Source organism: Stenella coeruleoalba, assembly GCF_951394435.1.
Source record: "Stenella coeruleoalba genome assembly, chromosome: 10".
Classification (NCBI taxonomy): Eukaryota; Metazoa; Chordata; class Mammalia; order Artiodactyla; family Delphinidae; genus Stenella; species Stenella coeruleoalba.
Window position 1 is genome coordinate 5,557,990 of NC_137156.1, and position 21,690 is coordinate 5,579,679.

The 21,690-nt window shown below is 46.2% G+C and overlaps 1 protein-coding gene across 1 annotated transcript in view; it reads left to right on the forward strand.

Moving 5' to 3' along the window:
* BMP6 (bone morphogenetic protein 6) overlaps nucleotides 1–21,690 on the forward strand; it is a 145,295-nt gene that overhangs the window by 102,076 nt on the left and 21,529 nt on the right. The window contains exon 2 of the mRNA XM_079935488.1: nucleotides 18,064–18,259. Within this exon, the coding sequence (XP_079791614.1) occupies nucleotides 18,064–18,259 (196 nt within the window). The remainder of the gene's footprint in view (nucleotides 1–18,063; nucleotides 18,260–21,690) is intronic.

Sequence of the window (21,690 nt, forward strand, 5' to 3'; positions counted from 1 at the left end):
TGGACTTGGTCCAAGTCAGTCACAGCCCCACGTGCATCTGAGCTCCGAAGGCAAGTACCCTCACTGATTGACCATTAGCTCCATAGGCCACCTCACTTCTTTCTGGAGCCCAGCTTCTCCCAAGCCTGCTTGCTGGTCTCCTCAGCCTGTGATCTGAGATCCCGAAAGAACCCAGATCTTGTGACTTGGCCGAGGGAGCTGCCCGCCCTGTGGACTTCCCCCACCCTGCGGACCCGCTGTGCTTCAGGGAAAACAAAATGTTAAGTGAGCAGTTTAGCTTGGACTTAATCTGGAGGCAGATCAGTAACTCTACACTGGGAGCCTCTCTCCGTTGTGTTCTCAGGAAAATGAAGTGAATCACCGGAGCAAAGAATGTACTCTGGTGCTACAGCAATAATGAAGTATAATGTTTTGAATTAGGAGAGGGAGGGAGAGTTACTGAGAAACATTTGGCTGTCACTGCATTGTTCCTCTGCCTTCCCACAGATAGATGCTTGGATAAGAATCTTCTCCAGCCTGGTTTTTCCTAAATCCAGCCTTGCGGTGAATTGACAAGGCCGTGTTAGACACAGAAATTATCCCGGAGCAGTGCCTCCAAAGTGACGGTTTCACGGGGGCTCCAGGAAGAGGAGACAAGGACCTGAGCTTCTAGCTCAACCCAAAGATGTTTTTCCTTGTACCACTTGTTAGTTAGGAAATGAGAACCGAACGGAAAAAACAAACAAGTGCATACCGCCAATCAGTCACACTTGAACACCTCCCAGCTCATATCTGTCTTTCTGACTTTATATTATCTGTGACCATCATCATCTCTGAGGACCCAAAAGCACTTTGGTAGGTTGGAGTCCGTTTTACTCTTATAAATAAATACAATCGCCTGAGAAATTACATTGTTCAGGTCACTATTAGCCAGTTCACTCGGAAGTTGCATGATAATTTTTTTTAGAAAAAGGAAGATGGGAGCAGTGAGGCCCTGTGTTTTCCCCTCTTTGGAGCCTCTTATAGGTGTTTTCTGTTGTGTTTATTTTTCCTTCCAAATCATACATTCAGATGCTTAACCTTGGTGTACCTGTTGAGTTATTTTCATGTAGGAAGTGTTGCCAGTAAACACTTGGAGTCAATTCGGGCTAAACACACCGGCGGGCAGGAAAGCTTGGTGCCCCAGAAAGGGAAAGAGATTCTCCGAGAGCAGCCCTGAGAGAAGCGTTTTGTTGTGTTTTTGCAAGGATATGGCGATCCAAGTTTTGTCTCTGAAAGGGAAGGAACAGCCCTCTTCTGTGTTTTGCGCTCAGATGGCTGCGCCGTGCTGCGGGGACCTCCCCATGGGGGGACTCTTCCGTTCTTTTGTTTAGAACACAGCAGCCATGATCACATCTGAGTTTAGAACCGGGGGCTGAGCTTCACCAGGAGATGTTCAAGCGTCTGTCACTGCGGCCAGGCCGGCCAGTGCTCTGGAAGGTGTGACCCCATTGCCTCCATGTGGGTGGTTGCCTGACTCAGCGAATACACACGGGCCCCCTGCTCTGTGCTGGCCCGAGTCCAGGCGCTCAGACACAGAAGGTGACAAGACAAGATGCCCTGCCCCTGGTGCAAGCACACTGGGGGCGGTTCTCGCCCTCGCCCTCAGTACCGGTACGCGTTTTCTTTCTCCGTGGCCCTTGGGTTTGGGTCGTGTGCTGCAGCCCCCCGCTGTCAGGCCACCCGGGGCTTGGACGGGAGCATGAGAAAGGCCTCTCCCCACGTCCCGTGCTTGGCATGTCCGACACTGGGCCTCGGCTAATAACGGGTCATCTGATGCGGTGTAACTGACCAGGAATCTGAAACCCCGGTCACCCTGGGAACCAGGGCAAGGAGCTGGGCTGTCAGTTACTCTTAACTTTAAAAACTTGAACATTTCATCAAAACCAAATAGCTCCATTGTCATGGTCAGAAGTCCACTGTGGAAAAAGGCAGGATTTCGTGTTTATTTAAGCTGCCACCCAGCGAGAGAAACCAGTCCCACATAGTTCATTTCTCAGCTATTTAAGGACTGATTTTCCATTTTGTGGATGTTTCATGCTTTTACCCGGTCTCTGCAAAAGGAGATGGAAGAGGTAGGATTTATTGGCCGGGCAAGGGGGGATGTGAAGAAAACCCCTGATGGGCGTGATCTTAATGAAAAGGATGCGTCGTCCAGTATTTTATAGCCCTGCCGGGCATTGCCTGAGCGCGTTGATGCATGGGGTCTGAATTCTCTCTGCCTCATGGATGGAAGGTACTTCACCTGTGGATGGTGGTCACCAAATCGGTAAACACAGGCCTAGTACCCCTTGCTAAGTGGGTTATTGATATTCCGTTCTAGTACCTGATAAAGTAATACTATCTTTGCAGATTTAAGGCCTCCCTGTAGATGTGGCAAGAGACTGAAAACAGTTCAGTCAGCTGACAGGCTAGAAAGAAGCCCCCACCTCTTGGTCCGGTGTCCCTTCCCGCATGTTAGACTTCGGACTTTCAAAAAAGGAAACGATAGCCGTTTGATAAGCGTCCCTCCCTTTTCATCTGTCCCGGATGTCTTCTGGTGAGAAGGTGCCTCTCTCATCAGAGCTTGATTTTCAGTCTCTTGTTACCCTTCCCACTTTGCTGCTCTCCGAGGTGCCCTTTGCTTCTCTTGACTCTTGCTTGGTTTGTGCCTCTACTTTTCCTTCTCATGGTCCCTCCTGTCACTCCTCTGAATTAACCTCCTTTGTAATCAGAGTCAACAAACATTTATTGTGAACCTGCTATGCGCCAGAGATGGTGCTGGGCATGTTCACTCAACACTCAGTGACTCTCCAGCCTCTCTCTGCTCAGAGGTCCTGCCCAGCTTGGTCCTGAGGAGGGGCTTTAGCTAATCGCCCTGCTTTTGGGGACAGGCTGTGTTTAAATTCTAATAGAGCGTTGTTAGTGGCTCCAGCATGAACTCTGGGGAAGTTGTGGCTGAGAAGGAGAGATGAAGAGGAAGAACAAGAGAGGGCTTCCCCAGTGGCACAGCACTGAAGAATCTGCCTGCCAGTGCGGGGGACACAGGTTCGAGCCCTGGTCCGGGAAGATCCCACATGCCACATAGCAACTAAGCCCATGCGCCACAACTACTGAGCCCACGAGCCACAACTACTGGAGCCCACGAGCCACAACGACTGAGCCTGCACGCCACAACTACTGAGCACACACACCACAACTACTGAAGCCTGCACGCCACAACGACTGAGCCCACACGCCACAACTACTGAAGCTGCACGCCTAGAGCCAGTGTTAGGCAACGAGAGAAGCCACCGCAGTGAGAAGCCTGCGCACTGCAACAAAGAGTAGCCCCTGCTCGCCACAACTAGAGAAAGCCCGTGCACAGCAATGAAGAACCGATGCTTCCAAAAATAAAATAAATAAAATAAATTTTACTTAAAAAAAAGAGGAAGAACAAAAGAGAATGAAAGAGGTATTATAATAGAAAACAGGCACTCAAATACATGTGCATGCACCTTCTTACAAGCACTATTCATAGCAGCCAAAAGGTGGAAATCGTCCAACTGTCCACCGATGGATGAATGGGTAGACACAATGTGGTGTGTACATACAATGGAATATTATACAGCCACAAAAAAGAATGAAGCGGGCTTCCCTGGTGGCGCAGTGGTTGAGAGTCCGCCTGCCGATGCAGGGGACGCGGGTTCGTGCCCCGGTCCGGGAAGATCCCACATGCCGTGGAGCGGCTGGGCCTGTGAGCCGTGGCCGCTGAGCCTGCGCGTCCGGAGCCTGTGCTCTGCAACGGGAGAGGCCACAGCAGTGAGAGGCCCGCATACCGCAAAAAAAAAAAAGAATGAAGTACTGATACATGCTAACACTACTGATGAACCTTGAAAACATTATGCTAAGTGAAAGAAGCAAGTCACAAAGGACTGTATGACTCCATTCATATGAAATCTCTATGATATGCAAATCCATAGAGGTAGGGCAGAGATTGCTGGTTGCCAGGACGTGGAGGAGGGGGGATGGGGAGCTTACTGCTTAGCGGGCGTGGGCTTTCTTTCAGGGCGATGAAAATATTTTGGCACCAGATAGGGGTAGTTGTGCTCAACGCTGAATGTACTAAATGCCCCTGAATTGTTCACCTTAAAATGGTTCGTTTTATTATGTAAATTTCACTTCAATTAAAAAAAAAGGAGAATGAAAGGGAGGGAGAATGTCAGAGGTCTGTTTCTGTGAATTCAGGATGAGATTAAAAACCCATTCTGTCTTGTGCATGGTGACCTTGTGATATGGCTTGAGTATTATTGAAGTATTTTGAGCTGATTAATTTCTTTCCTCTGCTCTTTACCATTTAAACTGCTTGGAGTTTGCATCCTGAACGCTGAGTGCAAAGCAATGTGAGAATTGGTGTTCTGGGCCCGGAGTGTTGCGGCTTCAAAAAACAAAGCTGGAAAGATGTGTGCAGTCGGTCCCCCGGTTTCGCTGTGCTCTGGGGGATGCCCCTGGGGCTTGAGGAAAGATAGCGGGGGCTAGCGTGCAAAGCCTGAGTTTGTTCTGGCTCCCTTTGCCTGCTGGGGACACTGCGGTGCCCAGGAAAGGGCACGGGGCAGCCGTCAGTCCTGGCTTCTGCTTTCATTCTCTGAGCCCTCCTGGGGGTATGAAGGCGAACCTGTCACGGACCCTGCTTTTGAGAGGCTTATGGTCTAGCAGGGGAGGGTGGCAGCCACACGAGCAGCTGGCCATCTTAGTATAAGGTCGGGGTACAGTTTCCATGGGACGTTATGGGAACTTAGAGTGAGGGTCCCCAGACCAGTGGGGATGGGGGTAGGGTGGAGAAGGACGGCAGTTAAGGAAGGCTTCCTGGAATTCAGCCTTGAAGGTTTAAAATAGTGCCGATTGCCCATGAAGTATCCCAAGTAATGGTTTTAGTTCTAGCAAAAGAGAAACACTTAAAACTGAGTGGAAACACATTTTTTAAAAAGAGTTTGATATTTTTCACCAAAGCATTAGTAATTACAGAGGAAATAACTTTGATTTACCTCCCCTTAGTTTTTGGCTTTAATGAATTGTCTTTATTTAGCATTACATAGGAGCACCAAAGCATTTTCAAAATTGGGGGCCTGTAAGTAACGTCTTCATCCTGGAGGTGAGGGAGGGAAGGATCTTTTTTTTATAATTCAAGTATTGTTGATTTACAGTTTCATACTAGTTGCAGGTATGCAGTATAGTGATTCAATATTTTTGTAGATTATACTCCACTTAAAGTTATTATAAGATATTGGCTCTATTTTCTGTGCTGTACAATATATCCTTGTAGCTATTTTATTGCATAGTAGTTTGTACCTCTTAATCCCCTACCCCTGTCTTGCCCTTCCCACCACCCCTCTCCCCACTGGTAACCACTGGTTTGTTCTCTGTATCAGTGAGTCTGTTTTGTTGTCTTCATTCATCTTATTTTTCAGATTCCACATATAAGTGAAAACATGCAGTATTTGTGTTTCTTCGTCTGACTTATTTCACTAAACATAATGCCCTCCAAGTCCATCCACACTGTTGCAGATGGCCAGTTTTCATTCTTTTTTATGGCTGAGTAATATTCCATTGTGTGTGTGTGTGTGTGTGTGTGTGTGTGTGTGTGTACATACACGCCACATCTTCTTTATCATTCATGTGAAAGATCTTTGAAAGGGCAAGGCGATTGTATAAGTAAGGCAAAGGCATGAGGTTCTGGGGAGTGTGGTCAGAAAAACAGAGCAGTTTAATCCCTCCTAAGAGAAGAGCTGAGGCAGGGGAAGGTGAGGGGCGGGACGGGAAGGCGGTTGGGGGGTCGGGATTGAAGGCTCTAGGCAGGCATGCCACAAGGTAGGTCGGGGCTGTGACTGTGGTACGAGCTGCGGTGTGGGGATAGATGGACAAGGGGCAGAAGTGAGGGCAGCGGGACAGGCTGTGCAGGGGCAGTGGGCATGGAGGGAGCAGAACGGGTGGGTCAGAGAGACCCTTAGAGCAGTGCCGTCCAGGAGAACTTGCTGTGACGACGGGAGTGTTCCCTGACCTGCTTTCTGGTACAGCATCCACCAGCTGCATGGGGCCACTGAACACTTTTAAAATTATTTATTTATTTTTATAAATTTATTTACTTATGTCTGGCTGCGTTGGGTCTTTGTTGCTGCACGCAGGCTTTCCCTAGTTGCGGCGAGCGGGGGCTACTCTTCGTCGTGGTGCACAGGCTTCTCATTGCGGTGGCTTCTCTCGTTGCGGAGCTGAGCTGTAGGTGTGCGGGCTTCAGTAGTTGTGGCACGTGGGCTCAGGAGTTGTGGCGCACGGGCTTCGTGGCTCTGTGGCATCTTCCTGGACCAGGGCTTGAACCCACGTCCCCTGCATTGGCAGGTGGATTCTTAACCACTGCGCCACCGGGGAAGCCCCCCACTGAACACTTTCAACGTGGCAGGTGTGACAGAGGAACTGCACTTTTCACTTGAACCCCTTTACACTTAAATAGCTACTCGTGGCTACAACACGTTTCTGGAAGGTGAAACCCACGCAAGCCGGGGACTGATCGGCCAGCTGGGCCTGGCCAGGTGGACAGGGGCGAAGCTACAAGGCAGCTCAGTTGGGGGATGGATGAGTTTCCTCTTGTGTGTGTTGGGGCTTCCAGGGGACCAGGGGCATCGGGATGATGACGTGCACCCAGCAGTAAGACAAACACAGTCCTTAAGGGAGAGCAGTGGCTGGAGATGCCAGGTGGGAGGCATCAGCATAAAATCCTAGCAGAAATCATAAAAGTGAGCAGCTTAGGGAAGCCCCTTCACTGCCTTTGGCCTCAGAGTCCTGTTGATACCGTGGTGATCTTGTTTGCTCTGCCTGCCTGCTGGGACTGTTCAGAGAAACAGATGACACGATGTCTATGGTGGTGCTGGTAGACTCTTCAAACATTAGGCGGGTTTTATAACATCGTTCGGAGTGGAGAGGAATGTGTCCCAAATGTTATTTTCCAAACACAGAAGATAAAGGCCCCAAATTCTGGAAGTGTTGCAAGCTAGATAATCCATCAGGCCCTCCTGCTAAAAGATGACTAGGTCCAGGATAAACAGAGGCAAATATGTCTCCGTCAGGAATGTCAGGGACTCCGAGACATCTTGGAGGGCTCCCTTGAGGTTGTTCCTGTGAGCAAACAAACATAAAAGCCGGTGTCTGCGAGTGCAAATACCAACACCACTCAGATCACTAGACCAGCTCAGGGCCCAGGCCAAGGTGGGAGAGTGGTCCTGGAGGGGTCCCCTGTGAAGCCAGGGCCCTCCAAGCTTCCAGAAGAGATCCCTGATTCCAGTCCTCTCAGAAGCAAATGTACTTTTTTTTTTCTTTTAAAGAAAAGCAACACCAGTTTAAACATTTAGGATGAATTTCCATCAAAAATTACCTACAAATTTCCAATCACCCAAGGAGAAAAAACCAGCAAAAGGAAAGTCATCAGAGGGACGGGAGGGCGATGTGGATTAAGTTCCCCAAGGATTTCACATATTAGAAAACAGACACCAAGTTAGAAAAGGGAAGACAACTATGTAGGAAATACAAAAAACGAAGAATAGTATAATAATACGTAGTAGTGATACAGAACAATGGAAAATGACCAAGTAGACCACAGAGCAACTATAACAACAAAGGAAGCTATTGGAAAAAAATTTAAATGACAAACTAACAGATGCCTTAAACTGTACATTAAATACCAAAGAGAGAATTGGTGAACTTGTAGACGGGTCTAGAGAGGTGGTTCAGCCCACGTACGAGGAGGTAAGTGATGTAAACGTGCATTTAAGAGAGGCAGAAATTAGAATGAGAAGGTCTAATATAATATCCATCTAACTTTCATCTCAGAGGAAACTGAAGTTAAGTCAGGAGAGACCACTATCGATGAGCTAGTGGCTAAGACTTTCTCAGAACCGATGGGAGATAGGCAGCCGTAGACGTATGAAGTCCAGTGTCACCCCAGCACAATAAATAAAAGGAAACGCACAGCTCAGGGCATTGCAGTGAAGCTGCAGCACAGCGGGCACAGGGACATAAGAGCAACCCGAGAAACCAGATCATACAGAAAGAAATGATGAGTCTGGTATAATGAATACAGGCTTACGTTTCTCCTGTCCGTCACAGTGAGGACATTCTGCCCGCCCCGTATTGCTGTGCCGTTGAAACCAGAGGTGTGGGAGAGTTGATTTTTCTCTTTGGGCTGTCCCATTTGTCTGTTTTGACTGAAGATGTTCACTTCTTCTGTGAGAAAATGCATGTTATGTATGCTGATGCTTACTAAATGTAATCTGATTGCTTCTTTATAGCCGTGCCTAGAAGGAGGCAAAGTGGTGGTTATTTGCTGTCCATGGGACTCTATCAAGGCTGCCCCTGTTCAGCTTCAGTCTTTCCTGGTGACACATGTTTATTAGGAGCCCGAGTGCACTCCCTCGTGTTAGCTGAGGTCTGTGCCTCGATTCCACTGTAAGACATGCGTGGTTGAAGCGATCGAACTTCTTCCCAGCCTAAAGTGATGTTAACACCTGTTGGGGTCGGGAAAAAGGTTCTAAAATGAGATTTTCAAAATAAAAAATGACTTGCTTAACCCTTACTACTAATGATGGTATGTAGGCGCTAATCTTTGGTCCTAAATCTTTTTATAATATATGCACTTAGTCTGGTCTTAAAAGTCATTGGGAATTAAAGCGCAGCCTTGGGGGTTCCTTTATGGGGACTGAACTGTTCTGGATCTGTGGCGGTGGTTATAGGAATCTATACATGTGACAAAATGTCATAGAGTTATGACATACGTACATACCCAAAAAAGTGCATGTGAAAGCTGGTGAAATCACAGATGTAGAGGAAAAAACGTATGGACACCAAGGGGGTAGAGCGGGGAAGGTGGATGAATTGGGAGATTGGGATTGACATATATACACTAATATGTACAAAATAGATAACTAACAAGAACCTGCTGCATAGGACAGGGAACTCCACTTTGCTGTACAGTAGAAACTAACACAACATTGTAAAACAACTATACCCCAATTAAAAAAAAACAAAGCTGGTGAAATCAGAGAGAGGGTCTGTAGTCTTGCTAAGGTATTAAAGCCAGTGTCAGTTTCTTGGTTTTGTTATTGTTCTTAGTTATACAAGATGTTACATGGGACCTCTCTGCTTTTTATTTTTTTATTTTTTTTCTTTTGCAGTATGCGGGCCTCTCACTGTTGCGGCCTCTCCCGTTGCGGAGCACAGGCTTCGGACGTGCAGACTCAGCGGCCATGGCTCACGGACCCAGCCGCTCCGCGGCATGTGGGATCTTCCCGGACCGGGGCACGAACCCGTGTCCCCTGCATCGGCAGGCGGACTCTCAACCACTGCACCACCAGGGAAGCCCCTCTCTGCTTTTTAAAAAAAAAAAAAAAATCTGTCCTATTTTTGCAACCACTTAATAGATCTGTATAATTATTTAAAATAAAAAGTAAAGTTTAGATTAAAAAAGTCATTTAGAGCATATGGTAGCCAGGAAAATAGCTGCTTCTTGATATTTGTGATCCTCATAGAACTTGAATACACATATTTAGGAATATTTGGTGAACCCTGGAGGGAAGGGTCATGGCACTGTGGTTAAAAAAGTGAGTAGGAGGGCTTCCCTGGTGGTGCAGTGGTTGAGAGTCTGCCTGCCGATGCAGGGGACGCGGGTTCGAGCCCCGGTCCGGGAGGATCCAGCATGCCGCGGAGCAACTAAGCCCGTGAGCCATGGCCGCTGAGCCTGCGCGTCCGGAGCCTGTGCTCCGCAGCGGGAGAGGCCACAACAGTGAGAGGCCCGTGTACCACCAAAAAAAAAAAAAAAAGTGAGTAGGAGAGTTGAACTCAGTGTCTCTGGCACTATTTAAGGTTGCAAGCTTGCAACAGAGAAGTCAAAAGGCCACCATTGTTACAACCCTTGGAAAAGTAGCCAGAACTTTCTATGTTGCCTAAAATGAAATCAGCTTGTGCCATAGCATGAAAAAAATGTTTATAGTTATCAACGGAATGGGAATTTTTTTTAAAAAGGGTTTCAGCTTCTTCAAGTTTGGTCTATAGGTGGAAGCATTAAGCATTTGGAAAATGTAGAATTTATTGCGGAATGAAGGTACCCTTGAACAACGGGGGTTTGAACTGCGTGGGTCCACTTACATGGCGATACTTTTCAGTAGTGAATACTTCATACTACACAGTGCGTGGTTGGTGGAATCCATGGATTTGGAGGAACTGAGGATGTGGAAGGCCAGCTCTAAGTCACACTCGGAGTAACCCCCGAGTTATTCAAGGGTCAACTGTAATTCCCTGAACTGAGCTATACTGAATTAACCACCGAGTGAGTCTAGTTAGTGAGAAAGTAATGAATATGGACTACTCTTAAATGTATTAGAGAGAGTGTTCCATTCTTTTTTTTTTAGTTATCTATTTTATACATAGTAGTGTATATATGTCAATCCCAATCTCCCAGTTTATCCCACGAGTGTTCCATACTTTTCCCTCCCTCTTTCTTCTTTTATATTTGCAGTTGAAGTAGGTGGTGTCTTTATTTTTCTCTAGACAACTTTAATTGATAGAATTCAGATTTTGTGGAATGATGTTCAGAAAATACCTATATTAAAATATCTTTATCACGATCAAATTAAGCAGTAGTGAGAAAGAAAAAGTGACCTTCAGTAAGATGAGTCAAAAAGGAAATCCACGAATAAACAATATTAGAATGAGAAAGACATAAATAGAGCAGAGATTAAATAATAGAATACTCTGAAAAAGTTTATGGCAATAAATTTAAAGAATTAAACCCAAATTAACAAATTTTAGAAAATACACGCTGACTTAAAAAAAAGATAGCTTGAATATTTCTATATGTTTAAAGGAAAATGAATGAGTAATTAAAAATATTCCCCAAAGGAAATTCCAGGATCAGATATTACTAATAAGTTTGCCAAACTTTCCAGGAAGAGATCATTTCTTGAAAAGAAAGGGAACACTTCCCAACTTATGCCAAGAGCACGTGTAACTTGAAACCAAACAACATGATGGTATGAGACCATCACCAGGGTCACTTATGAAAATGAATGCAAAAATTTCAAACCATAAATTGGAAGGGTAGTGGAACACATGACGTGACACCTTCAGGTCAACGTCATGGACTGCGTGTTTGTGTCCCTGAAATTCATACTGTTCAAACTCTAATCCCCAGTGAGACAGTATTAGAAGGTGGGGTCTTTGGATGATAAATAGGTCTAGGTGAGGTCATGAGGTTGGGGCCCCAGGATGGGATTAGTGTCCTTATAAGAAAAAGAGACTCCAGCTCCCATACACTCTCTCCCTCTGCGAGCACGCACCAAGGGAGGCTGTGTGAGGACCTAACTGGGAAGAGGGCCCTCAGCAAGGACCCAGTCCTGCTGGCGCTCTCATCTCTTGCTTCCAGCCTCCGGAACTGTGAGGAACAAATGTTTGCTGTTTAAGCCACCCAGTCTGTAGTACTTTTGTTACAGCAGTTACAACTCACTGAGACAGGGAAGCAGTTTGCTGAACTTATTAGGTCCACAGTTTGTAACGTGCCTCGTCCTTTCCAATTGTTTAACCTTAGCAGCACTGAGCTGGATTCCAACACAAGACTGAAATGAGCATCCTCACCTTCTTCATTGTTTTAAAGGAAGTGCTTCAAACGTCTCACCATTAGGACTGTTGTTAGTGTACGTTTTTATGTTGACTCCTTATCAGGTTAATGGAGTTCTTCCTATTCCTGGTTTGCTGGTTTATTTTTCTTTCTTTATTTTATTTTTTGGATAAGCAACTCTTTTTTTGGGGGGTGGGTATAGTTGTTTTATAATGTATTAGTTTCTGCTGTACAGCGAAATGGAGTTCCCCGTGCTATACAGCAGGTTCTTATTAGGCATCTATTTTATGCATATTAGTGTATACATGTCAATCCCAATCTCCCAATTCATCCCACCACCACCAGCCCCACCACCCACTAGTTTGCTAGTTTAGAAGAGACTCAAGTGTAAGGAATGGACCCTGTTGGGCTCCTGATTCCAGCAAACCCAATGTAGAAAGACAGTTTTTGAGGCATTTGAGGAAATTTAATTGTGGATTGGGTATAGGACAGTGAGGAATTATTTTAACTGAGGTGTGAGCATACGTTGTGATTGTGTAAGAAAATGTCCATTTTTAAATTTTTTAACAATGGTAAAACATGCATAACATAAAATTTACCACCTTAGGTACAGGTACGTTCACACTGTTGTACGGCAGTCCCCTCCATCCTCTCCAGAACTTTTTCATCTTCCCTCACTGCAACTCAGTACCCATGCAACACTAACGTGTCATACCCGCAGCCCCTGGAAATCACCATTCTACCTTCCGTCTCTATGAGTCTGATTGCTCTGTATACCTCATGCAAGTAGAATCGTACGATATTTGTCTCATTTCACTTAACAAAATGTCCTCAAGGTTTATCCATGTTGTAGCACGTATCAGAATTTCTACTTTTATGGCTGAACAGTATTCCATTGTATTTATGGACCACATTTTGTTTATCCATTCGTCCACTGTAGATGTTGGATTCTTCCTATCTTTTGGCTTTTGTGAATGAAGCTGCTAAGAACGTGGTATACAAATATCTGTTTGAGTCCCTGCTTTTGATTCTTTTCTTACACACCCAAAAGTGGGCTTGCTGGATCGTGTGGTAATTCTGTTTGATGTTTTGAGCAATCACTCGACTGTTTTCCACAGCAGCTGCTCCATTTTCCGTCCCTACCAGCAACGCACAGGGGTTTTACTTTCTCCACATCTCCACCAGCACATATTAAGAAAATGCCTGTGTTTGTAATAGATCTACACGCGGTAGGGCTGCAGAAGGAGAAAAGTTGCTAGTCAGCCATTCCCACAGAACCTCAGCACCCCACCAGCTGATGGGCAGCACAGCCCCCTGCCCGGGCAGCCTTCAAGCTTAGCTGTGGCCATGACTAGATTTTCCCTGGGTGCCTGTAAAACTTCCGTCATGTCTCTGAAAGGAGAGACTTTAAGAGAAAAAGAAAGACTAAACACTCTGTGATTCCGTGATACATACGTATGTAGTAAAACTTTTTCAAAGGCAAGGGACTGGGAATTCCCTGGCGGTCCAGTGGTTAGGACTCCATGCTTTCACTGCCGAGGGCGTGGGTTCAGTCCTTGGTCAGGGAACTAAAGTCTCGAATGCCCAGAATAAATAAATAAATAAATAAAAGAAAGGCAAGGGACTGCCAGACGTTATTCATGACCCGAGGTCCCTTGTGGGTGGGAGTGGGGGATGGAATAGTGTTCACCTTCCAGTTTTTAGATTGGGTGCTGGTCTCATTTGTGCTTCGTTATTATGTTGCATGACCTCCATAAATTACATATATATACATACTTTTGCATGTATAATACCACACAATTTACACTTATAATCTTAACCTAGTAACGTTCATTCTTTTGGGCTGTGGCTCCTCCCTGTTGACGGGAGGTCCGGTGCTGGTCTGAAATTTCAGCTGGTATCGTCTGAGGCAAAGAGAGAGAACAGAGTGAGTTTTATAAAGCGAAATTGATTCAATTTCAAGGATTGTATATGTCCTTGAATTACATCCTCCCTACTTGATTTGGTGTTAAAAGGACCTTTAAAAATAAAATCAGAGTGTTGAAAGGGTGCCGTTTGTTGTCTTATTTGTTTTATTGTCCTTACAAAAGGAAAACAGAAACAGATGTCCTTGTGTAAGGTCATTACCATTAAAAAAAAATGTTTTCAGTGGTCCTTGAAATAAAAAATTACAGGAATTGTTGCTTCAGAGAACACAGTACTGTGTTCAGTAGCCAAACACCAGGGCTGATGACACTTAGGACAGTGATTTCACTCACCTCCCTTTCCAGAGGATGTAAGTCCTCCACTGTCAAAAGCTCATTTAGAGACGTGAGTAAATTTGAAAAGACGTATTCTCAGCTCAGAGGAGCTCGATTGTCAAATACCGCTAACGATGCTTCCAATTACCATTTGCTGAGCCCTTCCTCTATCACTGACTGTCTTGTACAGACTGTCTCACTTAATCCTCAGAAATGTTGTTATTCCCATTTAACTGATAACTGAAACTTTGGCTGGTATCTTGCTTGTTATCACCTGAGTAAGATAAGGGGGAGCTGGATTTCAAAACCGTGTTGTCAGCTTCACACGTCGTCCACATTCTTGGCTACTACCTCGCTACTACCTATTCCACACATGGCACCATCTTTGAGAAGCTAGATGCAGGGGCTACAAAATAGGTACTGAGCGCTGGATCCCCACCTCAGCCCCCTCTCATTTTTCTTGAACTGTCTGATGTTTAAGGAGCCCAGGTCGCAGAGCTCAAAGGGGAAATGCTAAGCTCATTGGAACCATTGCCGTTTTACGGTGGTGGTCTTCAAACGCACATGTAGGCAGTGACCTAATTGTACTTATTTCCTGTGTCCTTATGAGACATTAGCAAATGCACTGTGTAACTTTAATTGTGGGCAGAAGATCTGGGGAGAGAGGAGGCATTCCAAGCAAACTCCAATGACCAGTAGCTGAGGTCTCCTGGGAAGAGTGAGGAAGATGGTGTAGCTTTGAGCTAAGAGGCACGAGGAGAGGTGCAGGCGACAATAAGGAGTTTAGGTGGGAGAGCTTGTAACGAGGTGGGCAGCAATCAGAGACTCGCGGGGGGGGGGGGGGGGGGACTGAGAAGACCACGCCTCTCCTCCAGGAAGGAATAAGGAAAAGCAGGAGGAAGTGGAGTGCTTCAAGACTGACCAGAGGAGAATTGGGGACATGTACATATAAGGCAACGAGTTCTAATTCGCACGGTAATAAAATGGAAGGCTTTGAACTATGCTTCCACTTTCTCATTTTTAGATTCTTTATCTATCTATTCACATCTGTCTGTGAGCGGCTGCCAGGATCCTTCCTTAGTCACACACACTGCCTCCCAGGATTTCAAAATCCCTCCTTAAGAACTGCGGGCAGTTTCTCCCCTTCCTGGCAAGGTCAGACTCTCCTTCTTTCTTCCTCTCTTACCCTCCCTTCTCATCTTGTGTCAGTTGCCTCTTACCGTGTAACAAATCACCCAAAACTTAGTGGCTTCAAACAGCAAGGTACTGTTATCATCTCTCACGGTCTGGTGAAAAGACTAGGATGAACTGGGTGGCCCCCCCCAGGGTCTCTCATGCAGTTGCAGTCAGGTGGTCACTGGGGTTGGGGTCATCCTGAGGCTCCAGTGGGTTGGACATCCGAGATGGCATCTTCATACCATGTCTAGTGCCTCAGCTGAGGTGGCTGGGGACTGACTGGGCTCTTCCCTCCCTCCTTCCTTCTCCCTCTGTGTCTCTGTGCGCCACACAGCCTCTCTTCGTGGTTACCTCGGACTTCCTTATAGTCTAGGGGGTTCAGAGTAGTTGCACTTCTTACGTGGTAGCCATCTTTCCTTAGACATTCCAAGACACCTAAATGGAAGGAAGTTCCAAGCTTAGGACTTAGCCTCAGAATCACTCAGCACCACTGTTGCTGCCTCTTGTTGGTCCAGAGAAGGTCACAGAACCAGCCCAGGGGAGAAGGGACCACCTAAGGGTGTACATACAGGAAGGTGTGGTTTACTGGGGGTGGTATACCTCTCCAAAGACTAACATATTTCTCATGTATTGAAATGTCTGTCCCTTCTCTCCTCCTTATAACTGAAACATCTTAAGTCACTGTTTTATTTTTATTTTTAAGTCACTGTTTTATGTCTTGCTTCGCATCCGTAGTTTTTCTTTCTGTTGTTTATGTTAAGAGTGATTGGACGACTTCTTTGAGGAATTCTTATGCATTCTCTCAAAAGAATCTTAAGAATATGCTTTCATTTCTTGATATTGAAATTTTTAAGCACCCAAGAGGCCCTAGAGAAAAGCTGTGTGACTCTTTTTTAGAAAGTCTTTGGGAAATCAGATTCGATTCACTTTTTAACCACTGATGATAACATATCAAACTGAAAAGGCAGATCAGTTTTAGGGAAAAGTGATCCACCATCAGGGGTGGGTGTCCTTGGGTGAACTCCCCAACAATATTGCTTTTCATGCTTAGCCACTAATTAAAAAACCTGTTCTCTTGTTGGGACTGAACCATGGTTTACTTTCTGGCTGGACCTTTTTTTTTTTTTTAACTTATATTCAAGCTCTTACACAAGCCAAAGCTTACTGTTTTTTAACAACTCCCTCCCCCCCACCCCGCCCCCAGAAAAGGGATAACTTGAATCTAAAAGATTTGTTGCACAGTCACATGGCAGCTTCAGAAATTCTTTATTTAAAAACCTCGTACCGATGGATGTCTTAACTTTCCCAAGCTTCTGCAATGCCATCGAGGTCTCAAGTTCGTGTAAAGTTATTGGCTTTAAAGGAGCTTAATCTGCAGAGCTTTTCTCTGGTGATTATGGAGAACAGCACATGGGGGAGAAAGTGGGCCATTGGAGGTGGCAAATAACTTGATCTTTTTTTTTTTTTCTACCCACAAGCCCTGGAAAAACTCTGCCATCGGGGATTAATTTGCTCATGAGATTTTACTGCGGTTGCCATTAAGAAAAACCTAACGGGAGCAGCAGGGCAGAAGCATTTCTGAGCTCTGGGGAAAAGAGTCAGGATTTGTGGTGGGAAGCAGGATGCTCGTTTTTCTCTCCTACAACGATGATGAGTTAAGCATCCGAGGTTGCCAGCGTTTCTCTCACTCAGGACCTTGTATAGAGCCATCTGAAGGCTGACTCTGAAGCATGATAATCCGTAGTTTGTAATTTTCCATAGTTTGTCTTTATGCAGGGAAAAGATTTCCTTTAAAAAAAGCTTTTAGGGAGTTCCGTGGTGGCCTGTTAGGATTCGGCGCTGTCACTGTCATGGCCCGGGTTGGGGAACTGAGATCCTGCAAGCCGCGTGGCACGGCCAAAATATGAAAAACAAACAAACAAACAAAAAAAAAACGCTTTTAGACTCGATCCTTTCCCAGTTTTTAAAAAAAGCCTTAGGGCTTCCCTGGTGGCGCAGTGGTTGAGAGTCCGCCTGCCGATGCAGGGGACACGGGTTCGTGCCCCGGTCCAGGAAGATCCCACATGCCGCGGAGCGGCTGGACCCGTGAGCCATGGCCGCTGGGCCTGAGCGTCCGGAGCCTGTGCTCCGCAACGGGAGAGGCCGCAACAGTGAGAGGCCCGCGTACCGCAAAAAAAAAAAAAAAAAAAAGCCTTAGACAATCGCATGTTATCCCGTTGGTGATGTGTTTCCGCAACTCTGTCCTCATACGTGGGTTCTACATGCAGGTTAAATGGAGACCCCGGCAGCTTCATAACCCAGAGGGTCCCTCCCCTCAGAAGCGTTCAGCCCTCAGTTTCCTCCAGTAGAGCGAGGGCAGTGGACTTTAGTTAGAGCAATATTTTCTATGAAGTTTCACACTAAACCCCTCAACAAAAACTCCCCCTGGACATCAGGCAAAATACTAGGACCGTTCGAGCTTCAGACCCAGGCGGAATGCGCTGCCCACCCCCATCTCCGACCAGGGAACACCCCTCCCCCAGCAAAGGTTAGCTCAGGGCTGCCCTTGGTCTTGGCAACTGCCTGGTGGGGAGAGAAGGAACCAACCTGAGGGGATAGGAGAGCAGCAGCAGGAAAGGGGGGCTGGGAGGGGACAACAGGGCCAGGACGGCAGAGGCGTTCTTAGTCACTGTTGCCTGGGTCCCTCCAGCTTCCCTGGGAAGCCCTCTTCCTCTCATGCTGCAGATGAGGAAGCCGGAAGGCAAGAGTTTAAATAACTTGCTGTCATGCAACTCGGTTAAATAGTTTCAAGTCGTTAAAGAGAATCTAAGCATTGTATTTAATCCCTGGGGAGAATGAAGGATTTTAATCTCGGCCTGGCAGCCTAGCCTGCGGTTCTTTCCACCACCCACGATCCCTCTAATAAGGGTAACGGTAAGCCGCTTAGGAATGAAAACGGGGGAACTTTCTAGATGTGAGCCTGTGGCACTTAGCCAAGTAACGATAGTTGTCACTCTCTCTTGTTTAATCCTATAGTGGAGGACGACAAGGAGTTCTCCCCTCGCCAGCGACACCACAAAGAGTTCAAGTTCAACCTATCCCAGATTCCTGAGGGTGAGGCGGTGACGGCTGCAGAGTTCCGAATCTACAAGGACTGTGTGGTTGGAACGAGTTTTAAAAACCAAACTTTTCTTGTCGGCATTTACCAAGTCTTACAGGAGCAGCAGCACAGGTACGGAGGCTCGAGGAACCCCAAAGGGTGGGGCTGGCCCCCGTTTCTCACCCCGTCACCTTATAACCCCGACTGTGTCTCTGGAAGGTGGCTTGGAGTTCAAGGGCAGCACACGGGCGTCATGGGGGCTGTGTTCCCAATGGTAGCGTTGAGCCAGCAAGACGATTTTTTGCTTTTAAGGTGAAAATTTACCAAATAGTTTTCTTTTCCGAAGCAAGCCAGTGAATGGTATCTACTAAGCATCCTTTGTGTTCGGAAAACATATAACTCACTGGGACTAAAATGTTTCCCGCTATGTTTTAGTCCCTACTTCGAATGGTGGATGAGGGTGGCTAACGTAAGTTCGCACACGGAAATTATATGAGGATGCTTAATTGCAAATGCTGCTGATTCAAGCGAACAGAAGGCTGTGTGCTTGTGCATGTAATATACACGTATATGATATGTCTTTGAGTAAGTGTGTGTGTATATGTGTGTCTCAAGTGTGTTTTTTATCATGTAGTTGCAAGGGACCGGTAGACTTTTTTTCCCATGTCTATATTATTCTTGTTTCCTGAAATGAGGCCACACTGTTTGACAGAAGAACTGTGTTCTTGGGGCTGCCTAGCAAATAAAGGAAAACGTCCATGGAGTGATGTTTAGAGCCTCGGAGGGGCTAAGGGATGAAGTATTACAGCAGTTATTTCAGTCCTACATACAGCACGCAGAAAGCAAGCCCATGACCTTGAACTTTGCTTGTACGTAGGGCTCAGTTGAGTGGTTTGGCCAGACAGAGAGTCCGATGCAGAGGTCAGCAGCGCCCGTGGTTCTCAGAGGGCAGCAGGTAGGAACTCGGCCCGTGATAGGACATTCTGGCAATTGTGTGGTAAATACGAAGATAAAAGAGAAAGGAAGAGAATGCAGAGGAGGGGGGACATTTATGTCCTCTATTTATGGACTCTATTAGCTTTGGTTTTATAAACCACCTCCAGATTCTTGCTTTTGGTCCTGGAAATCTGTTAATTTCCCAAGAAGGTCCAAAAGTTTGGATTAAGAAGGTCCAAAGGAAGGAGTTGGGTCTCTCCTGAACTTACGGATCTGTGTGTGGGTCTGTCGCAAATACACAAACTAAAATAATAACCAACATGAACTTGCCCCATACAAGGACCATTTTGAGAGCAATGCCAACGTTTGGCCCTGATGCATATTCAAGTCCGTAATGAGGGAACTGGAGAAGGAGGGACATGCCAGGCTGTGGGCCCATGTCCTGGTGTTGGACAGACACACGGATGGCTGTCTGTGAATTCTTAGCTGTGGCAGTTAAATTGTAAGTAAAACAGAGCCGTTGCAGGATCTTTTTAACAGACCAGAATTTCAGAACGGAAGGCAGGTTTTCTGATGTCTGATTTTCGCTCCTAAATAAAAGTGTATTCATTGACTTAACTGTTAAGGGGCTCTCTTGAAAAGTAAATTATTCGTTGCTAGATTTTCATCTTTCAGTATTTCGGAGAGAATTGCTATTCAGGGATTCTTCGGAACTGCTTCAGCCATTGATTTTCAATCTGCCGAAGTATTGGTCCCGTAGCCTTTCTCTGATGGAAGGAACCTGCTGGCGCCTTTTTTGGCTCAGACGTTTGTTTGGAAAACATAGTTTTCCGTGTTCTGCAGGAAAAGCTTTAGAGTGAAAACACTAGGTTGGAGGTTTTGTGACTATGGATTTTTTTCAAAATTATTATTATTTTAAAAAAGAGAGAGAGCACGCGCTGGCGGACCATTTGTAAGGTTTACGCTGAACTCCAGCCAAAAACGAACAGCTGCCTTCAGCCTCAGATCGTGGTGTCACGCTTCCTCCAGGCCAGCAGCGAGCTTGGAAAACAAAACTCCCAAATGGTCCCAACCTTTGCTGACTCCGTGTCAAAGCAGAGTTGTAATTTCTCTGCGTTTTAGGATGGGAGCATTTGGTGATTGGATGTGTTTAATTTTTGTGCATAGGAAAGGGGAAATCCTGGGAGAATTGGGAGAATTCCATGCTTTTAAAGAGTTCCAGGTTGGCCAGGAGATTTTCTTATCAGTGGGCCTGGAGCCCAGGCTGCCTGTGGTTTGCTCATGTCCTTCCAGAGGCCTCCAGATTGAACTGTGGGACCCCTTCTGGGGAAGGGTCGATCTCCCCATCTGTACCATCTTGGGGTGTCTTGGCTGAAAAGGACCCTCCAGGCCTGTGAAGAAACGTAGCTGTCTAATCTGTTTCAGTGAAATTTGTAGCATTTGATAGATCAGCTTAACACACGTGGGTGTTGCAAAAGAGTTGGCCTCCTTGGAAAAGAAAAAAGGCAGGTGTTTCAGTGCTGAGTCATACCCTCAGCTGAGGCAGAAGTTCTGTGTTGGGCCTCCTGGTGTAAAGGGCAGCTAGGGAGCCTGACCCAGGGAGGGTCAGAAACGATTCTTGGAAGATAGGCCGTTGCTGTGAACTCTGCGGAAACCTCATTTCTCTGACTGGTAAGAAATCACTGGACCAGGTAAGTTCAAAAAAGTGATGAGTTGAAGAGATGGTGCTTTGAGGTAGGACAGGGTAACAATTGATACAGTATTCAAAACCTGAGAATGAGCCAGGAGATGGAATCTAAGTCCTGAAAAGATCTGGAGCAACTCGCAGAGTGGAGTGGGGTTGGCAACCCCACAGCATACGCGGTCCTATCAGAGGGGCACAGGGCGCCCTTTGTAGTTTACTTTAAAATTTTAGAGTACGGTGTGGGGTTGGTATCTTAAGATGAGTTTGGTGTTACTATCTGATGTAAGAAATTGTTATGTTTTTATGATGACCTTGGTGGAAACTGGCATTTCTACAGTGCTTAGAGTTTGGGAAAGACCTTCCCCCACGTTCCTTCCTTAGGATTTAGCCGTGACCCCATCAGACAGCTGGGCAGGCTATCCTTAGGAGGATGAAACGTGGCACATACGGATTTTGCCAAGTCCACATTAGGCCTAAACTATGATCTGCTTTGATTCCCTCAAAGTCATCCCAGTGACATGGGGACAGTCCTGAGATAAAGGTGAAATGCCAGAAAGAGGTAAGCGGTCCCCTTATGGCCTTGCATCTTCATCTCCTTAGCTTGGATGCGAACATCTCAAGGATGCTTCTGTTTGGATGGCATAGGAGACAGCTCCGTTGGGGGTACAAATGCGTCTGTTAGAATTCAGGCCCCGGTATTGATACTTGGGCTTTCAAGGCCCCGCGATGGAAAACCTCTGCAAACCTTCACTGATCTTTTGGTCAACCATGGATCTACTAGCCGTTCTTCTAGAGGACGGGGTGTGGAGGAGAAAAAAGACTAGAATAAATTTACATGAAAGTACTTGTCCTTATTCACAGTGTTATATCTTTGTCCATTTATTTTACCATTTTCTCCTGAATCTCATACACCCTAAGCTGTCTTCATACTTGGAGGGTAGAG